Consider the following 16,137-nt stretch of genomic DNA (forward strand, 5'->3'; position numbering starts at 1 on the left):
GTATGTGAAATAGCTATGGACTCCTTACGTGAGAACAAACATGGTTTGCTTTCTGTTTCACAGAATTATGTGGATTCCCTGAACTGCAAACTGCTTACAGCTCGTAAAGAAGGAAAATGGAGGCATAACAAAAGACAAAAAGTAAGAAAAGCAAGAATAAAACTTGAAAAGCAAGTAAAGAAAGTCTATTAAAATGATACCATAGTTGTTTTTCTCAAATGAGGAGACGGTTACAACTAAAAGCAACTCTTATTTATCTCAGTTTTTAGATGACGACATTCATTTAAACGGTGCAACCAAGGACATAGTGTGTCTTGTCGTGCAGTTACAAAGAATTGTCCTGGCAGGTTGGCAGGGTTTTGCCCATAAAGCACCCTCCTGGCACCCTCCTCCTCCGTCCACAGGGAGGTCGGTGACAGTGACTCTGCAGCCCCTCACCCACAGGGAGGTCGGGGGGTCTGACAGTGACTCTGCAGCCCCTCACCCACAGGGAGGGGACCAGACAGCAACGCTAAACAGAATCCAGCGTTGTCCCTGTGCAGCTGGAACTGCTGAGGTGTGAGATTCCCTGCAGGGAGACAATGCCTGAATAAAGAGCGAGAGGAACTGTGTGGGAGGCCTTTGATGCATTGATGCAACTCTCCCAAATACCCAGGAATGAAAGCAGTTTTAGTTCTGTTTTCAGCCAGTGTTGCTACACATGTTTCACCAGAAGAGTATTAATAAATGATTTGATGAATGACAAACCCGAAGAGTTTTTCTTCATGACAGTCTGCACATTATGAGCCATTCGACGATAGGTTTGGGTTCACTGTTTTCAACATGGCGGCATTTATTTGCTGTTGTTTCAGAGTTTGACTTCCCTTTGCTAATTTCTTCATAAATCAAAGATACAAAGGTTAAATGTGTTTCTTCCTTCACATTGCATGGAAGTGAACAGGAAACCGTGCCCTAATCGTCGGGCTGTACCAATCGCAGCCTCTCAAGCCAAGCGCATTTAAAACAGCTGTATCAGGAACTGACCCTATAGCCTACTTACGAATAATGATGAACAACAGAGAATTTTTATGTCATTAATCCAGCCTTGTATTGATTTCTAAGTTACCCATATAACAGAAACGTGTGTTTTCGTCCAGCAGGTTGGCTGACTGTGCGGAGGATTGAGTCCAATCACAGGAATGCAAACCCAGTATTTACTCCTTATCGGTCATCAAGTGGCTGATTAGCAGCCTCAGTGAGGACGCTGCTGCACAATGCTTAACCACTTCAAAGCTGGAACAGGAACCGTTCTTCAAAGGAACCTCCATTTGATCACCAGTAAGGTGTGGATAGGATTTTTTCAAAAGGAGATTCCTGCACCCTCACTGCATGGACATTGGTTTTGTGCTACTAGATTTGATAAATACCTAAATGTGTTGTGATGCAATTCATTCCGCGGACTGTTGAAGATCAGACGTATCAGAGAAGCACAACGTGGGTTAACTAGAAATGAACTCTCCTTTTCAATGAGCACTTTCCCTTGTTGGATGTGCCTAAAGGAATACTTCCATACATTTTAAATTAGCTACTGTTTCCAAATATGCACGAAACCTTATCTGAGTACACATCTTATACATGTTGGTACTTGTTACATTTATCAAACTCTTCCAACATTTTGCTCCACTCTAAAAGTCAAAATGAGTGCAGCGAGCTACCCAAAGTTTCTGGCTTTAGTAAACAGGAAAACAGGAAGCCTAGGTGACGCCCAGTCTCACAGGCCTTTGTCTTTCAAAACATTTCCCCATAAAAGAATCTAGGAAGAGTTTCCTTGGACCTTCTAACACGAGGAGATGGCACACCGTCAGAGAAACTCCCGGGTCAAATACATTAGAAAATTCTTCACAGCTGTATGTGTTTGATTTGTAGCGACACAACATGGTATCAGTTATGGGTCTAGACATTCTATCAGTGAGTAATAATATTTCAAAATGACAAATTGTTTTGGGACAAGGGAAGTATTAACCTTGATTATTCTTGACTTACTGTTGAAAAGATGGAGGGTAACAACGGAACACATTACTTGTATAGTGATACCCTCAAAGTATTTCCTCTTCTAATGTGTGTCCTTTGACCATTTGTTTTAACAGCAACTCAAAGATGCATTCACAACTCTCAAAAATATGTAAATACCTCAAGTGAATGGAGGTGATTTTCTGTAATGGATAGAAACTTATTTTTTCTAAATGAAACCTTAGTGCACATAGAATACTTTCAGTCACGAAAAACTAATCCAAAGACTACGGCTGTGATGATGGGGAGACCGGACCATATGAGTCATTTTATACACATGTCTCATATATTTGCTGAAGGTTGGGTTTAACTAGGACTTAGGAGTTTATTGTGTTGTAAAACACACAGTATGGGAACTGGGATCAAACATTGAAGTTGAAGTGTTGCCTTAGTATCCAAAACGTCACCTTTAGTTTCAAACGTCCGAAAAGTAACTCATCCATATTCACACACTCATTCATACTGTGCTACTGTATTTGATGATGAGGCATTTTCCAATGAACTCACTTATGTGTAAACCATGACATAGGGGGTCAAAAATGACCGGAAAAGCTGTATTTTGGACACAACTCATGTGTGACTGATTGTAACAGAGACACTTATTCGTACTAGAGATGTTGAATTTGAGTATTCATATTCTGAAAATATGTCCTTGTATGGGGCTCTTCCCCATACAAGGACATATTTTCAGAATATGAATAAAGGCGAATAAAGACAAATGCATAAATTAAAAACCTGTAACCCTGGGTTACGTCATCTTGTTTTACTGACTTCTACAAGTTTCTCTTCAAACTTTAAGATTTTAGATCGTCTTGACTTTGATTCCAACACACCTGATCGAGCCCTTAACGAGCTCCAGCTGCTGATAACGAGCAGCTGTAACACAAAGACAGCTTCAGGAGAGGTGAGGAGGGGATATTGAGTTCTGTATTTATTTGATCAAACTACAGCCAGAATGAATGCAAAAGCAGAGATGGCGTTGGCACAGATTAATGGACTGCAGCTGAGCATAGCTAATGCTTTTCATGGAGTTAAAAAGACTTAATCTCACGTTTGGGATCTAACCATGACTAACACAGTAGCCTTTATGTTCTCGGATCTATTGCCCGCACCTCATTCCTGCCATTTCCGAAGAACGTGTTGATTATTAAAGTAGAAAGTGAAGTGTACGAACACTGGCTGCTCCTTTCTTTCCTTCCAGGGAAAGGCCTGGGAGAGTAATTAAGCCTTGATTGTAGCATCATCTGAAATAATAGATGCAGAGCCCCGATGATCTCATGCCTTTGTGCAAGTCTATAATGCAAACCACAGAGTAGTAATTGCAGTCCAACACTGTTGTTGTTGATAACTGTGTTAGGATTTAGTGCTAGGAAACACCATAAGATATGAAGAGACAGGTAATGTGTTGTATGAGGAATAAAGCCCGCAGTCAACAGTCTGGGGAACTTGAAGCTTTATTTCCACTAGTGGTAATCTTGTCATCCATTACGCATGAGTAGTCAACCAGCGTTGACCATGTTGCTCCATTAGCTAGATAATTACAGGGAGCATAGGAAAAGCTTTTTAAACGAAAAACGGGGGTTTTATTTGTTCTACTCTTTAATTTTCCATGCTTTTAAATGTTTAAAAGTGAGCCAGCGACTCTGAATGAAAGATGAGTCATGTGTGTTATCCTACATGTGTGTGTACGTGCTGGAAGCTCTCACTGTGCTTTTATGAAGTGAAAAGAATTGCATTTGCATTCAGTCCTTCCCGTCAAAGGGGTTCTTTGGTATTAAAGCCACAGTGGACCGTGCGACAAGTGGGCCCCTTTTTTCCAGAGAGGGATGGGGGGAGGGATAATGAAGCTCTGGCACAATGCCACTGCAGGACAGTATTCCCAGCCAGCAGTGAATTACTAAAAGAAAGAGCCACTGTTTTGCTTGTACTGAATATTAATGATCCCTGAACATTTTGCAAAGCATGTAATAACGTGTTTTCTTAACTTCTGAATTGATTAAATCTTCATGTGAAAATCCACTTGCCGAGACATCATGTAACATCAACAGTTTCTATAAACACATTTGTTTTTCCAGTTTCCGTGTGTCTGGATATTTATCATGACTCTAAACAACAGCTTCTATATTTAAACCTCCCCTTCACCCACTGAAGAGGTCTGAGGACATCCTGACTCACACTCTGAGCTGAGTTTCTCAGATCCCTAATGATGTGATCACGAGAGATCTAATAAGGCTACTGGGGGGCCGAGAGTATATATAGTGATGTGGTCAGCATACCACTGCAAAGCATGTCATCCGTCCTTTAAACCGTGACTACACCACCGACGACTTTACTACTGAAGAATGGGAGAAATGTGTCAACAAAGCGTGCAGCCTGCTTGAAAAGATAGATTGGTGCACGTAAAGTCTCTAGTTTCAAGTGAGCACATCATCCTGGAAAAAAAGTGCCATTTATTTATCTCTATTTGTCTAAGCAACTGGATGTGGTCTATATCAAAACTCAAGCACTCCTTGTGTGTTGATAGGTGAAGATAAAGAGAGAATTATAAAAGCTCTTCATCTTAAAATGCAACTTGGCTCGGGTTTATCTGTTGGCTCTTGACTCATAAACCTGTGCCTCGCCTTTAAGTAAACTTTGATCTCAGGCTTTTTGTATAACTCAGAGAATATAAAAGGTGTTGTGAAATGGGCGTGGACAGGATTGATGAGATAGAAATAAAGTTCAAAGCCTGAAGATCATAACCCAATGAGAACTATGTACCTTTTATTATAATTATATGTTCCTAACAGCATAGCCTACACAGTTATTTATGTTGGGTGAAAGTTATGCAGCAATAGTCCCATCGATGTTTGAATTGTTTCAACACAAGAACAGGCATTAAACTCTCCCAGTTTAGTCAGCACTACAAACAGTGAGCACAAACATACATCTACTTGAGAAGAGAATACAAACAAAGTGAGCTGCAAATCCTCCTGCAGAACTAACGGGGGAGGTCCGGGGTTACGCTTCATAACAAAATATATTTTAGATATATGAGGCATTTTGGCGAGTCTGCGTTAGTTTGAAAAAAAGTGTTCTGATTGAATAACTGATATCATGATAACAACTGGCCTGTACCCACCATTGAGGACCCTGAAGTTCAGATATGGTGGGTGTTTGATTAGATTACTTAACAGACTTACGACACAAATATATTTGTATGTGTAGTCATTAAGAAATCTGAAATAATTTGACGTTTTATTTTGTTTTTGTGAAGCCATCTGAACTGCTTTTGTATGACATGGCGTTATAGACATTTCAAACATTTGAAAAATAATTATAATTAACTATAATTTCCATAATAAATATTCGTTAGAGCCAGGATAACACATGTATTTGTTTACATGATATGTAAGATTGGAAAGCGTTTTAACTTGCACGTTATCAGTGTTTAAATCCCCTAATCTTACTCATCTTGCAGACAGACACATTAGTCCATCGCCGAAAATGCCGGATCTGTTACTTTGCATTTAAAGCACGGATAGCTCTGCCTTCAGGTTGAGTTTTGGATGGAAATTGTTGTAATCCAGGAGAAAACCTCTAAAACTGGATGAGCTCAGAGGGACAGGCACGCTCTGTGTCCCCGTCTGTTGACGTCAGCGCCGGCGCTCCTTATATGGACTCGCGCCTCGCTCTTACAGTAGTATAACCAGTGGGTCGTTGTCAGAGTGGACTGAGAACCGAGAGGATTTACACACAACACACACCGAGATCAGAGCCCACAGAAACACACTCTGAACCTGGATTACATTACCGACATGGTGACGATCAGACTCCCAGCAGCTCTCTTTGTGATTTATCTCCTCACACACTCTGCCTCAGGTGAGTCCCATCAGCTCAAACACTATTGTCCTATTATCGGATTACATGCAACTTTAGTAAATAATGTTGAATTATTTTGTCTCTGATTATTCCCAGCATCAACAGCAAGGTTTGATTTCAGTGACTGTAATGTGATGGTATGGGGAGTATGAGAAATTATAGTCGATATTAATAATAAAAATCAAGCTACAATAAAAGAAATATTATACAACATGATCATTTTACGATAGGTCAAATCATAAAATGATATTGTTGCAATAAGAACATGTGTGGCTTTATATTTTTGTCATTCTGTAGAAACATCAAGGCATGCTCTGGCTTTGCAGAATCTTATCTTTTTTTTATTCACTTATTATCTATATACAGATATAGTTTTGCTTAGTCAGAAATGCCTGTTCATATTTTTTTCTTATCACTTTATTGAGTTTTAAGAGGTTTTGCAGAGCATCTGTTCACACTAGGGCTACCTCATGTGCAGTTACCAGAGGCTACTTTCGTTGTTTATATTGAGTTGGGTGTACATTTAACAATATGTGCTGCAATTGAGAGATTGTGAAAAGTAGTTGAGACAGTCAGCTAATATAAATATTGAATATATACGTTACCATTTTAATTTAAGAATACCTGTAACACTTTAATGTCCACGCTCCGTTTGTTACCTTAAATAGTATCAGCATTTTTGCACATCATTGGTTTTGCCACAACATGGAAACTAGAAAAGTTAGGGGATTGTATCTGACCGTGGGACTGTCCCAGCTTCTAAATCTGGGATCCATTCGGATTTTTGGAAACCCTGGGCAGCGTTTAAACCCTCTGTGCAGGAACAACTTTCTCTTGTGGGTCCTTCGATGCTTAACTAACTTGGAGTTTGACCAAGACAAGTTTTAAAGACTGTGTTTGGAAACATGTTATACTGATAGTCAGCAGTTGTCAGTCTATACAAATATATAACATAAAATCTCTTTAGTGGGAGTGGTGTTTTTTCACATTGTAAACCTGGTGAATTAAACATTCTGCTTCTCAGATCATGGTTTGATTTCTCTTTCGAAAGTATGTGTGACTCTTAATGTTTAGACCACATGTCTGAGTGTATGCTGAAATCAGAAACACTGGAGTTTCCTCAGCTTTTTCCTCAGGAAGTACCAGTCGTTTCACTGCACTATTTATGGCATTGTTTGTTGGGATGTGCGGCTTAATCTCATGGGAACAAAATCTAGAAACAGATCAAAAGGAAAGGGTATATAATTGGCTTGACCCCTGCTTGGAAGGAAAACCAAAAGGATCATACTGTAGGATGTTTAAAGTGTTTTTTGCAAGCTGACGAGCTATTACATGTTTCTCATGCCAGGCTCTCTTTAAAGAAAGTCAATAAGTCCTTTGTATGCAATTACGTTTTAAAATCAACATTGTAGCTGTTGATGAGGATGAATTACAGAAGTGTTGATAACTAGGTTTGGTGGTTGTACTAAAAGTTGTGATGATGTCCATTCATTTGTTGATGTATAGAAAGTATTTGGTATTGTATACATCAGTGATGATAAAATACTTTTGGTGTATTGCTTTCTAACTAAATGTGATATAGCATCTAACACGCCCTCTTTCATTTTCAGGCTCCTATCCCCGAGCACAGAATGTCACTTGGAGATCCACCAACTTCAAAACCATTTTGACCTGGGAGCCCAAGCCTTCAGCGGATTACTCCTACACCGTGGAGTTCTCTGCGTAAGTACTGCACCTGCATCCTTTGAGAACATTTCATTTCCAGCTTATTGTATTCCTCTAAAAGACACATTAGGGTTTTCAGTAAATCCGCGAAAGTGCACTCTCCCTGACGTGGCCGCGGAGTAACCTTGAGAGATAAATGGCAGCAGGACACGATAAGAACCAGTTATTGATCTAGTTTGAGATTATACTGGAATGTCGATTTCAAGCCAGAGGAAGTAGAGGCAGCAGCACACAGACATTATTGATTCAACAAGAGAAAAATGAATTATTCAAGAACAGTACAAGGCTACCTTTGTGGCTCACGTTAAAATTGTTGCTGTTAAGTCGTTAGAGAGCACAAAGATCTGCGTCAGAAAACGTTACAGTGTTTAGCCAGAATGCCCTGAGTGGTTTCCGAAAATGATCATTTTAACAATCTATTAAATAGCATGGGCCAAACATGACTACATTGATTATTCTAATGGAAACTTGTGGGACTTGCCATGGGATTATAAATTGTGCTTTGCTGTAAATCAGTTTCAATGGGAACATGTTTGTCTTTGAGTGTGTGCATTTTTGCTACACAGTTGAAAATAGATGTATCACAGGAGCTAAGGTGTGACATTTTGATATTAACACACCAAAATTACATTACATTACATGTTAGACACTTTTATCCAAAGCAACTTACATACATTCAGTACTGTGGACAATCCCCACAGGAGCAATTTGGGGTGAAGTGTCTCAGGGACACAACGACACGCAGAGAGACTCGAACTTGCTATCCCCTGATTCGAAGTCCAGCACACTATCCACTATCCAATGGCAACAACTAAAACACTGCTCCCCTCTATACTTATCTCTGATGAATCATTCTTGTTCTTGATTAATTAAATAATAGTCCTTGTTATAACTTACAGAAACTCATTTTTTCTTGTGTCAGTGCTCCTTTTATTGCTCGTCTGATGTCTGAGACAGTTTGTATCCATCGCTCATGTCATGTGACTGATCATCTGTTTCAGGATTGGCAGGGACAAGGAGAGGAACCCTCACTGTATCCGGTCCACAGCCACAATGTGTGACCTGTCCGTGTCCCTCACTGATCCGAATGCCTGCTACACGGCGGACGTCCTCTCCACCCCCCTGCTGGGGGAGCTCACTGAGCTCACAGAGTTCCCCAACACCGCCTCGCCTCGCTTCTGCCCCTCCAAAGATAGTAGGTTCTTGTTTTTTTGGATTTCCCCTGTGTGCAGCACAGTTCTATCAAACACATTGTTCAGGCACATGTTCGTGCAGGTCAGCAGAGGGAAACAGCTGACACACTGCCAGAGAAGGAAGTGTCAGCGACTCAGTTTCATTAGATTAGTCCCGCTTCTTATATCTACTGTTTGTTGTCGTTGTCGTTGTTGTTGTTAGCACAAATTACAGTGCAGAAGGAGGCAGAAAACCCCTTGGGCATATTTGAAGCCGCCACCTAAATAATGTTACATTTCACAATGAACTCCAATAATAATTCCAGCTTTCCTGCAGTTGTGTGTGCACGCTGCTTCCTGGTTTGATGTAGCATTTCTAGCAACATTTGTTGTTGCAATCTAGAACTTGTTGCTCCTTAATTTATCCACTGATCTAAATGTTTGAGCTCCTTTTAGATCATCTGTTTAGATCATCTTGATATGATTTGTTTGATCCTGTCTGAGTGATGATCACAGATAATAAGGTTCCATACGATGAAATACAATTGTAGAAATGACGGACATACAAACTGACCCCCCTGTCTCTCCACAGCTGAAATAGGCAGACCTGACTTCAAGCTGAAGGTCAGCGAAGACAAAAAGAATACCACTCTGTACGTGTCCGACCCAATCACCGCCCTCTTCAAAGATGGCCACCAGCAGACCATCAGGGACATCTTCTCCGAACAGCTGCAGTATAAAGTCACCTACTGGAGAAATAAGAGCAGTGGCAAGGTGAGGGACAGCAGACATTACAGTGTGCACCTCAAACACACAGTGAAAGGACGATGCAAACTCAATTCTTTCCTATTGTGTGTGTGCAGAAAGTGTTATACTCTAATAGCAATGAGATAGAGGTGAAGGATCTGGACCGAGGGGAGAGCTACTGCTTCAACGTTCAGGCCTACATCCCCAGCAGAGACACGGACAAACAGCTGGGGGAGATGAGCCAGACGCAGTGCTCTAAGGACGACAACGAGTCCATCTTCGAAGGTGAGGTCCTGATTCTCTGAGAGGTTGAAAACAGGAACAATGTGTCACTAACAAGTAGAAACCTGTGTAATAATCACACATCAGCTGTCTGACAGGTACTTGTGTGATTTACTTGCTGACTAAAGGAACTTCAACACGATATATTTGCCTGTAAGCGGTTAGATCCTTGTGCTTCTGTTGCTTCTTGCGCACCGATTGTCATTTTGTACATTGGAGTGATATTCTATAACATGGGGGTCTAATATGCATAATGCATGTATGCACACATTTTGAGTATTTTTCACCACCTTTAAAGTGTCAGTGGAAAGGTGTTTGCTTATCTTTAAGAAGTAGATATTGGTCGGACAATGCAACACTATTGTTGTTCAGATTTGTTCCGTATGGGAATAAACATGAACATTTATTAATTAACATTTTGCATCTGAATGGAATCCAAATGCAAGTTGTGTGAAAATGTTAAACATTAGCTAATAGTGATTGGGTTATTAGTGCAAACTCTCCTCGTTTCAAAACCAAGGTGACAGGAAAATCTCCGTATGCAACATTTTTGTGAAGCGCTGAGATTCTTTTTTGAAATCCAACAGCAACCTCTTGTGGAAGCCATAAGCATTTATATTTGTGTAGGTGGTATATTCCTGAAAGTGCCTTCTGGGTGGTTAGCAGCATTGCTTCAGTTAAATAAAAGACAAACAGACGGCCACCAAGCTTTAAAGACTTATACAAACACATATGTGATGCTGGGACGTTGGGAGGACTCATGTCTCTTTGTTTGGATAATAAGAAATGCAACTCAGCAACACTCCCTCTGAGTGGGAGCTGATCGGTGTGTGTGTGTGTGTGTGTGTGTGTGTGTGTGTGTGTGTGTGTGTGTGTGTGTGTGTGTGTGTGTGTGTGTGAAAAAGCAAAAAGAAATTTCCCATAAAGGCTCCACCCTCAGGACAAAACCTCAACCTTACACAGAGTTTTCCCAAAGACATCTGAAGGAGGGAGTCTTTTATATTATCTGTTTTTCTCTTGTTGCCAACGACTCCCACATTCAGCTCTAATGACAATTCTATTCTAATATAGATATTTTGCGTGAATTGGTTATGGACTGAGAGATATAATATATATACAAATATATATAGAAATATAGAAAGACCAGCCTTTCACTTTAAGACCTTTGGCCTTACTTTTAGAGCGACCTTAAGGACAAAGAATATTGCATCCTATTGGGGGATTTAGACTTTTTTTTCTAGTGTATATTTCATTGCCTATCTTTTAAAGGTTTTTAATGTTAAGCAAAGCTCTTTAAAGTAACGTCTTGTTTTGTCTCCACAGTGTATTCAATCGGTGTGATCGCTGCGGCCATCTTCCTCATCCTGCTGCTGATCGGCTTCATCATCGCCATCACTGTGGTCTGCATCAAGCGTAGGAAGAACGCTCTGCAGAAGGAGAAAGAAGAAGTGCCTCTCAACCGTGTATAGAGACACACACACACACACACACACACACACACACACACACACACACACACACACACACACACACACACACACACACACACACACACACACACACACACACACACACACACACATATACACTGTGGGAACATGCGGTACAACTACACTGCTCTTGTGAGGAGGGCAGATGTAATCCAGATTTCGTGTCAAACACTGGAATCTATCCTTTAGTTTCTATGAAACTGCTTCTGAATATGTTGGACATATTTGATTTCTTTTTCACTTTATGCTGCCGAAAAAGAGACTTTAGAAACACTGTTTCAACACCTACTACTGTACACTCGTCGTCCTGCTGAACTGTAATATTTCATTCCTGGTTTTTATATCTGGTACTGCTGACTGTAGATAAACACTACCAACTGATTTTATTTATTTCATTTTAAGTGTATTTTCCAACTTGAAACTTTTGGGAGACTTTATGGGAAATCAATCTAGATTATATTATTTTTGTATCTGATGCTTAATTTATTTTAACTGTGATTAACATATGTGTACATGATGTGATTTTTAGCTGTTTTATACTTCAGATTGTTGAGGATTATTTTATATTGTGGTGAAATGTTGGAAATCTAATAAATATTTTGCAGAAATGGTGTTTTCATTTGTCTTAAACTAGTCCACTGATGTACAGGCTGCAGGGAAGAAGAACACAAACTAGGGAGGGACCATATATGCTAGGCGTATTGGAGGCGTGTGGCGCAGTGGGTTGTTGGTGTTCGGATCAGGGGGTCACAGGTTCAAACCCCACTGCAGTCAGCATGTCGTTGTGTCCCTGAGACACTTCACCCTAAACTGCTCGTGTGGGGATTGTCCACAGTATTGAGTATGTAAGTTGCTTTGGATAAAAGGGTCTAACAAGTAACATGTAATGTAATATATAGATTTCCAGCCACTCTGCACCAAAGGTTCATGTAGAAAGGAAGAATAATGAAGTTATTGTTCGACTAACCTGTTTTTGTTATGGCCTTCATCAGGGTCATCTTATACATCGATGACATAAAACATTAAAAGATGATTTAAAAAGACAGGCAGCTAAAGTAATCATATTCTATAGGTTATTCTTTCTTGCTTTTATATTCTGATATGTCCAAATTACTTTTGTTTCTCCACAAGGTGCCTTTAAAGAAAGGAAAAGCTGAAAACATTTAAAAAAAACATTTTAATACATTGTAGGTGTTTGAGTGCAACAAGAAACATTCATTTACAGACTTTGATAAGAAGTATTTTCCCATAAAAGGGAACGAATGAAGTCATACTGAAATAATAAATGACACACATTTTGCATTGCTAATTAGAGCATTGTGGAATGCACACAATGCAATGTGTGTCAATATATAAAAAACATAGTGTAATATGTACACACACTACATAAAAAGTAGTACATGACTTTTACAAATACCCTGATTGTCTTTCCTGAGTTTTACTGCAGAACACATTATTGATTTGAGTGTTGTATGTCTGTTAAAAATGGACCTTGAGTCTCTTCAATAAAGCTGATGATTGGTGCAGTCCCTCATGGCGTGCGTTTCTGCAGCTCCGCCTGGTACACACACTTCCCGTCTGTCTGCATGAAGCTGAGCGTCATGTGATGCTCGCTGACCTGGAAGTAAGCCAGCCCCCCCACGGTGTGGTTCACAGGGCTGGAGTACAGCTGCCAGGACGGGGGGAAGCTCCCTTTGTGAGTGGTGGCGGTGTCACTAACCGTCCCACTGCCACTCACTGCATAGGAACTCCCATCATCCTCTCTGATGAACTGTGGGAGGACGACAGTGTCAAAGGTGTAATGTGAATTATGGACACATTTCCACGTACACAGTATCGTTTGTGTACCTGTATGTTGTGGTCGTGGCCGCTCAGGTACACCGTGACGTTGAACTTCTTCAGGAGGGGCCTCAGTCTTTTCACCAGACAGGAAGTGGGTCCATGATGGCCGACGGACCACACGGGATAATGACCGGCCACCACGACATAGTCTGACCTGAGAGAATGGAATATATAGGCACATGTACATTATTTTTCATTTATTTCAGTCGTAATAGTTTCATAATTAGTTTTCTACGTAGGATATATTTTTTTAATATATTATTTATTTTCTTAATTCTTTTTTTCTCCTTTCTGTTTTTCCTTCACGAAAAAAAAAACTGCTTTCGCAATTTTTTGGCAATGACAAAATGTGCCACCGTCTAAATACTCACTGACTAGTTAGTGCCTTTTATAATTATTCTTATTATTCAGTGTCTCACTTGCTGCTGGCCAGTTTATCTGAGATCCAGCCCCACTGCTGCTCTGCGGCTGAGGGGTACTCGGGTCCTGAAGGCTGCGCCTGGTCGTATGTGTTCCCACACAACACCACGGTGTCGATCATCAGGACGCCCACCGACACATTGGTGTGGGGGACAGCGAACTGCAGCTCGTAATACAGACCTGGGTAATTCCTACAGACACAAACAAGTTTTTAAAGTTATATCAAATTATATATTGATAGAAAATATAGGAAGCAGGGTTTTGGGTGCCAAATGTATTGGTGATTTTACAATTTTGCGGCTGATATATCATAAATATTTAGCTCACTTTCACACATTTGATACAGAAATGTATGTGAAACAACCTGGTTTGTGTTATCGCCGCTATGTTTGAATGTAAAAACATGTTAAATAAAAAAAAGAAACAATATTTTGTATTTTGATTCAAGATTGAGATTACATTTGTACATAGGCCTACAGTTGTTTACAATTACATATATGTTTCTGACTGAGGAAGACGAGCCAAATGTGAGGAAAGTGAGCTAAATGTAAAAAAATGAGCTTGGAAAATATCATTAATTTTTGTTTTGAATAAGCGTCCCACAAGAAAATGTAGAAAGAGAATGCAACCCACATTTTAAATTCATTATAATAGAAGGGTGGGAAGACTAATTATAAATTAAGTGCACAGTGGGATGCTTTTCATTCCTGTTTCAAATGAAATAATGTTTTTAGATATTTACCATCGCTTGGATTTGTTGGAGTAAGCGATCTGAGCGGAGATGTTGCCCCTGTGGTCGTGGTTTCCTCCAGTGAGGTACCATGGGATATCCAGCAGAGAGGCCTGGGAGAAAACCCCTTCATATGTGTACTGTGGATGAAACATTTCCATTAGGCCTACATTTCTTTTAAATGTGCTACTGTAGGGCTTCCATTGATATGACTTCTGCCTTATCACATATATGTCTCAACCCCACAGTGTTTGCTCAGTGATCTGACCTTAAAGCGAGGGTCGTCCACACTCTTCACACCGTCGAAGTAGAAGTGATCTCCCAGGCTGAGCACAAAGTCCACCCCATCGTTGCGGGCCAGCCTATCCAGCTCCCCAGCCACAGCCTCCTCATGGGGGGTGTAGTACGGAGGCAGAGGAATACCCCCCCAGTCCCCAAGCACCACGAAACGCAGGGTGGCTGTGGAGAATCACAACACTGCTCTGTCACTTCCTCGTCACAGTTAGAGAGGTTTCAACACATGATTTACCTTCAATATTTGATTGAGTCATACTTCCTGAAAAAATAACATTGAAAGCTTCCTGATTGAGATTAATACATAATATAAGGAAACAGAAGCTGGCAAATCAGGTCTACCAAATTCATGACATTGCACTTCAATTATTTGGCTATATATCTCCATTATGCTGACCTTAATTGTAAATTGTGGGTAAAATAACGACATTATTTCATTGATATTTCCAGGCTTAACCCTGGCTCCTGTGTTACCTGGATCCAGAGTGTGTATTTGAGTCCAGCAGTGTTGTACGTAGAGCACCAGCAGCACACACCTCAGTCTGTCCATTACTTCTATCTGTTTCTGCTCTGTTTAAAAGTGAAACCACACCACACATTGTGACATGTGACTTCCTGCGGCAGGCCAGGCGAGAAAAACAAGATATTGGCTCGTGATCAACAAACTGTATGAGTAGCTCGTTGAATGCACGTGTCTGTAACAGTCACGCAGGTTCTATTGCGCAACATTGACAGCTGGGACAATGTACAGTACAAAACGATGACAAGACCTGTACCGGCAAGTCAGGTGGCTCCATATAATCACAACTGTTCTCTCTGTGAAACTGCTTTTAGTTTGTACACCTGTATATCATATTTATGTTTTTATCTTCATCATTGGCAGTGTATTTTATTACATCACAACAATGATTTTACTCAAATGTACTCACTTTTTTGGATTGCATGAGAGCTCTGGGGATGATTTGGCTCCTGGTTCAAACCTCTGGGTTTTAAGTTATCAAAGAAACAAGCTTAGCAAACGTTAGAGGTGACTGCACTTAGGCAATAACTCTGCAACTCTGATGCAACAAAGACAACAGAACAGCCAGTAACATTTGAAGACAGCAAAATCAATAGTGTTTATTCTGTCCTACACTTCCATATCGTGGGTGTAAACATGAAATGTCTTAGCTATTGTAGCAGTGTGAGGATGTATTTGTGTATTTGTACCTGTGTACTTTTTGTTATGAAGGCATTCCTTTATTCTATATTTGTTTACCAACAAATCTCAACAAATACCAAAATGAACAATGTGTCTGTATCTTATTAGTGATATAAATAACAAACCTTATAGACACTGGACACTTGGTCAATGTAGATTTAAAAAAAAAGGTAATTGGGCATTTATTGGGGACTTTATTCAGAATAACGTCAGTGCTAACATCAGTGCTATTCCTTAAATTCCCTTCCCTCGTTAAAAGTCATCTATTGAGTTAGTTGAACTCAGTCACCTATGTTTGCTAAGACTCCACAGAGGTGTTGTAGA

The 16,137-nt window shown here is 40.2% G+C and overlaps 2 protein-coding genes across 2 annotated transcripts; one reads left to right on the forward strand and one right to left on the reverse strand.

Moving 5' to 3' along the window:
• Window positions 1-5,735: 5,735 nt before the first annotated feature.
• On the forward strand, window positions 5,736-11,934 carry f3a (coagulation factor III, tissue factor a). The gene is made up of 7 exons (XM_010794830.1): window positions 5,736-5,910; window positions 7,521-7,632; window positions 8,637-8,830; window positions 9,400-9,581; window positions 9,671-9,839; window positions 11,160-11,307; window positions 11,392-11,934. The coding sequence occupies exons 1-6, from the start codon at window positions 5,847-5,849 to the stop codon at window positions 11,303-11,305; spliced, it is 867 nt and encodes a 288-aa protein (XP_010793132.1). The 5' UTR covers window positions 5,736-5,846; the 3' UTR covers window positions 11,306-11,307; window positions 11,392-11,934.
• Window positions 11,935-12,493: 559 nt separating this feature from the next.
• On the reverse strand, window positions 12,494-15,590 carry acp5b (acid phosphatase 5b, tartrate resistant). Its single transcript, XM_010794831.1, has 7 exons — window positions 15,542-15,590; window positions 15,087-15,182; window positions 14,587-14,777; window positions 14,331-14,458; window positions 13,588-13,779; window positions 13,175-13,322; window positions 12,494-13,097 (listed from the first exon to the last, which is right to left on the reverse strand). Exons 2-7 carry the CDS (start codon window positions 15,160-15,162, stop codon window positions 12,858-12,860), a joined length of 975 nt encoding a protein of 324 aa, XP_010793133.1. The 5' UTR covers window positions 15,163-15,182; window positions 15,542-15,590; the 3' UTR covers window positions 12,494-12,857.
• Window positions 15,591-16,137: the final 547 nt, after the last annotated feature.

The sequence above is a fragment of the Notothenia coriiceps genome, unplaced genomic scaffold (genome assembly GCF_000735185.1).
Source record: "Notothenia coriiceps isolate Sejong01 unplaced genomic scaffold, NC01 NC01_scaffold00037246, whole genome shotgun sequence".
Classification (NCBI taxonomy): Eukaryota; Metazoa; Chordata; class Actinopteri; order Perciformes; family Nototheniidae; genus Notothenia; species Notothenia coriiceps.

Excerpts from the sequence above, each read along its gene's own strand:
- acp5b (XM_010794831.1), bottom strand. The coding sequence starts at position 15,162 with ATGGACAGACTGAGGTGTGTGCTGCTGGTGCTCTACGTACAACACTGC. Across the intron at positions 14,778-15,086 it reads AATACACACTCTGGATCCAG|CCACCCTGCGTTTCGTGGTG; the intron begins GTAACACAGGAG and ends GATTCTCCACAG. Across the intron at positions 13,323-13,587 it reads GATAAACTGGCCAGCAGCAA|GTCAGACTATGTCGTGGTGG; the intron begins GTGAGACACTGA and ends CCATTCTCTCAG.
- f3a (XM_010794830.1), top strand. The coding sequence starts at position 5,847 with ATGGTGACGATCAGACTCCCAGCAGCTCTCTTTGTGATTTATCTCCTC. Across the intron at positions 8,831-9,399 it reads CTTCTGCCCCTCCAAAGATA|CTGAAATAGGCAGACCTGAC; the intron begins GTAGGTTCTTGT and ends GTCTCTCCACAG. Across the intron at positions 9,582-9,670 it reads GAAATAAGAGCAGTGGCAAG|AAAGTGTTATACTCTAATAG; the intron begins GTGAGGGACAGC and ends GTGTGTGTGCAG.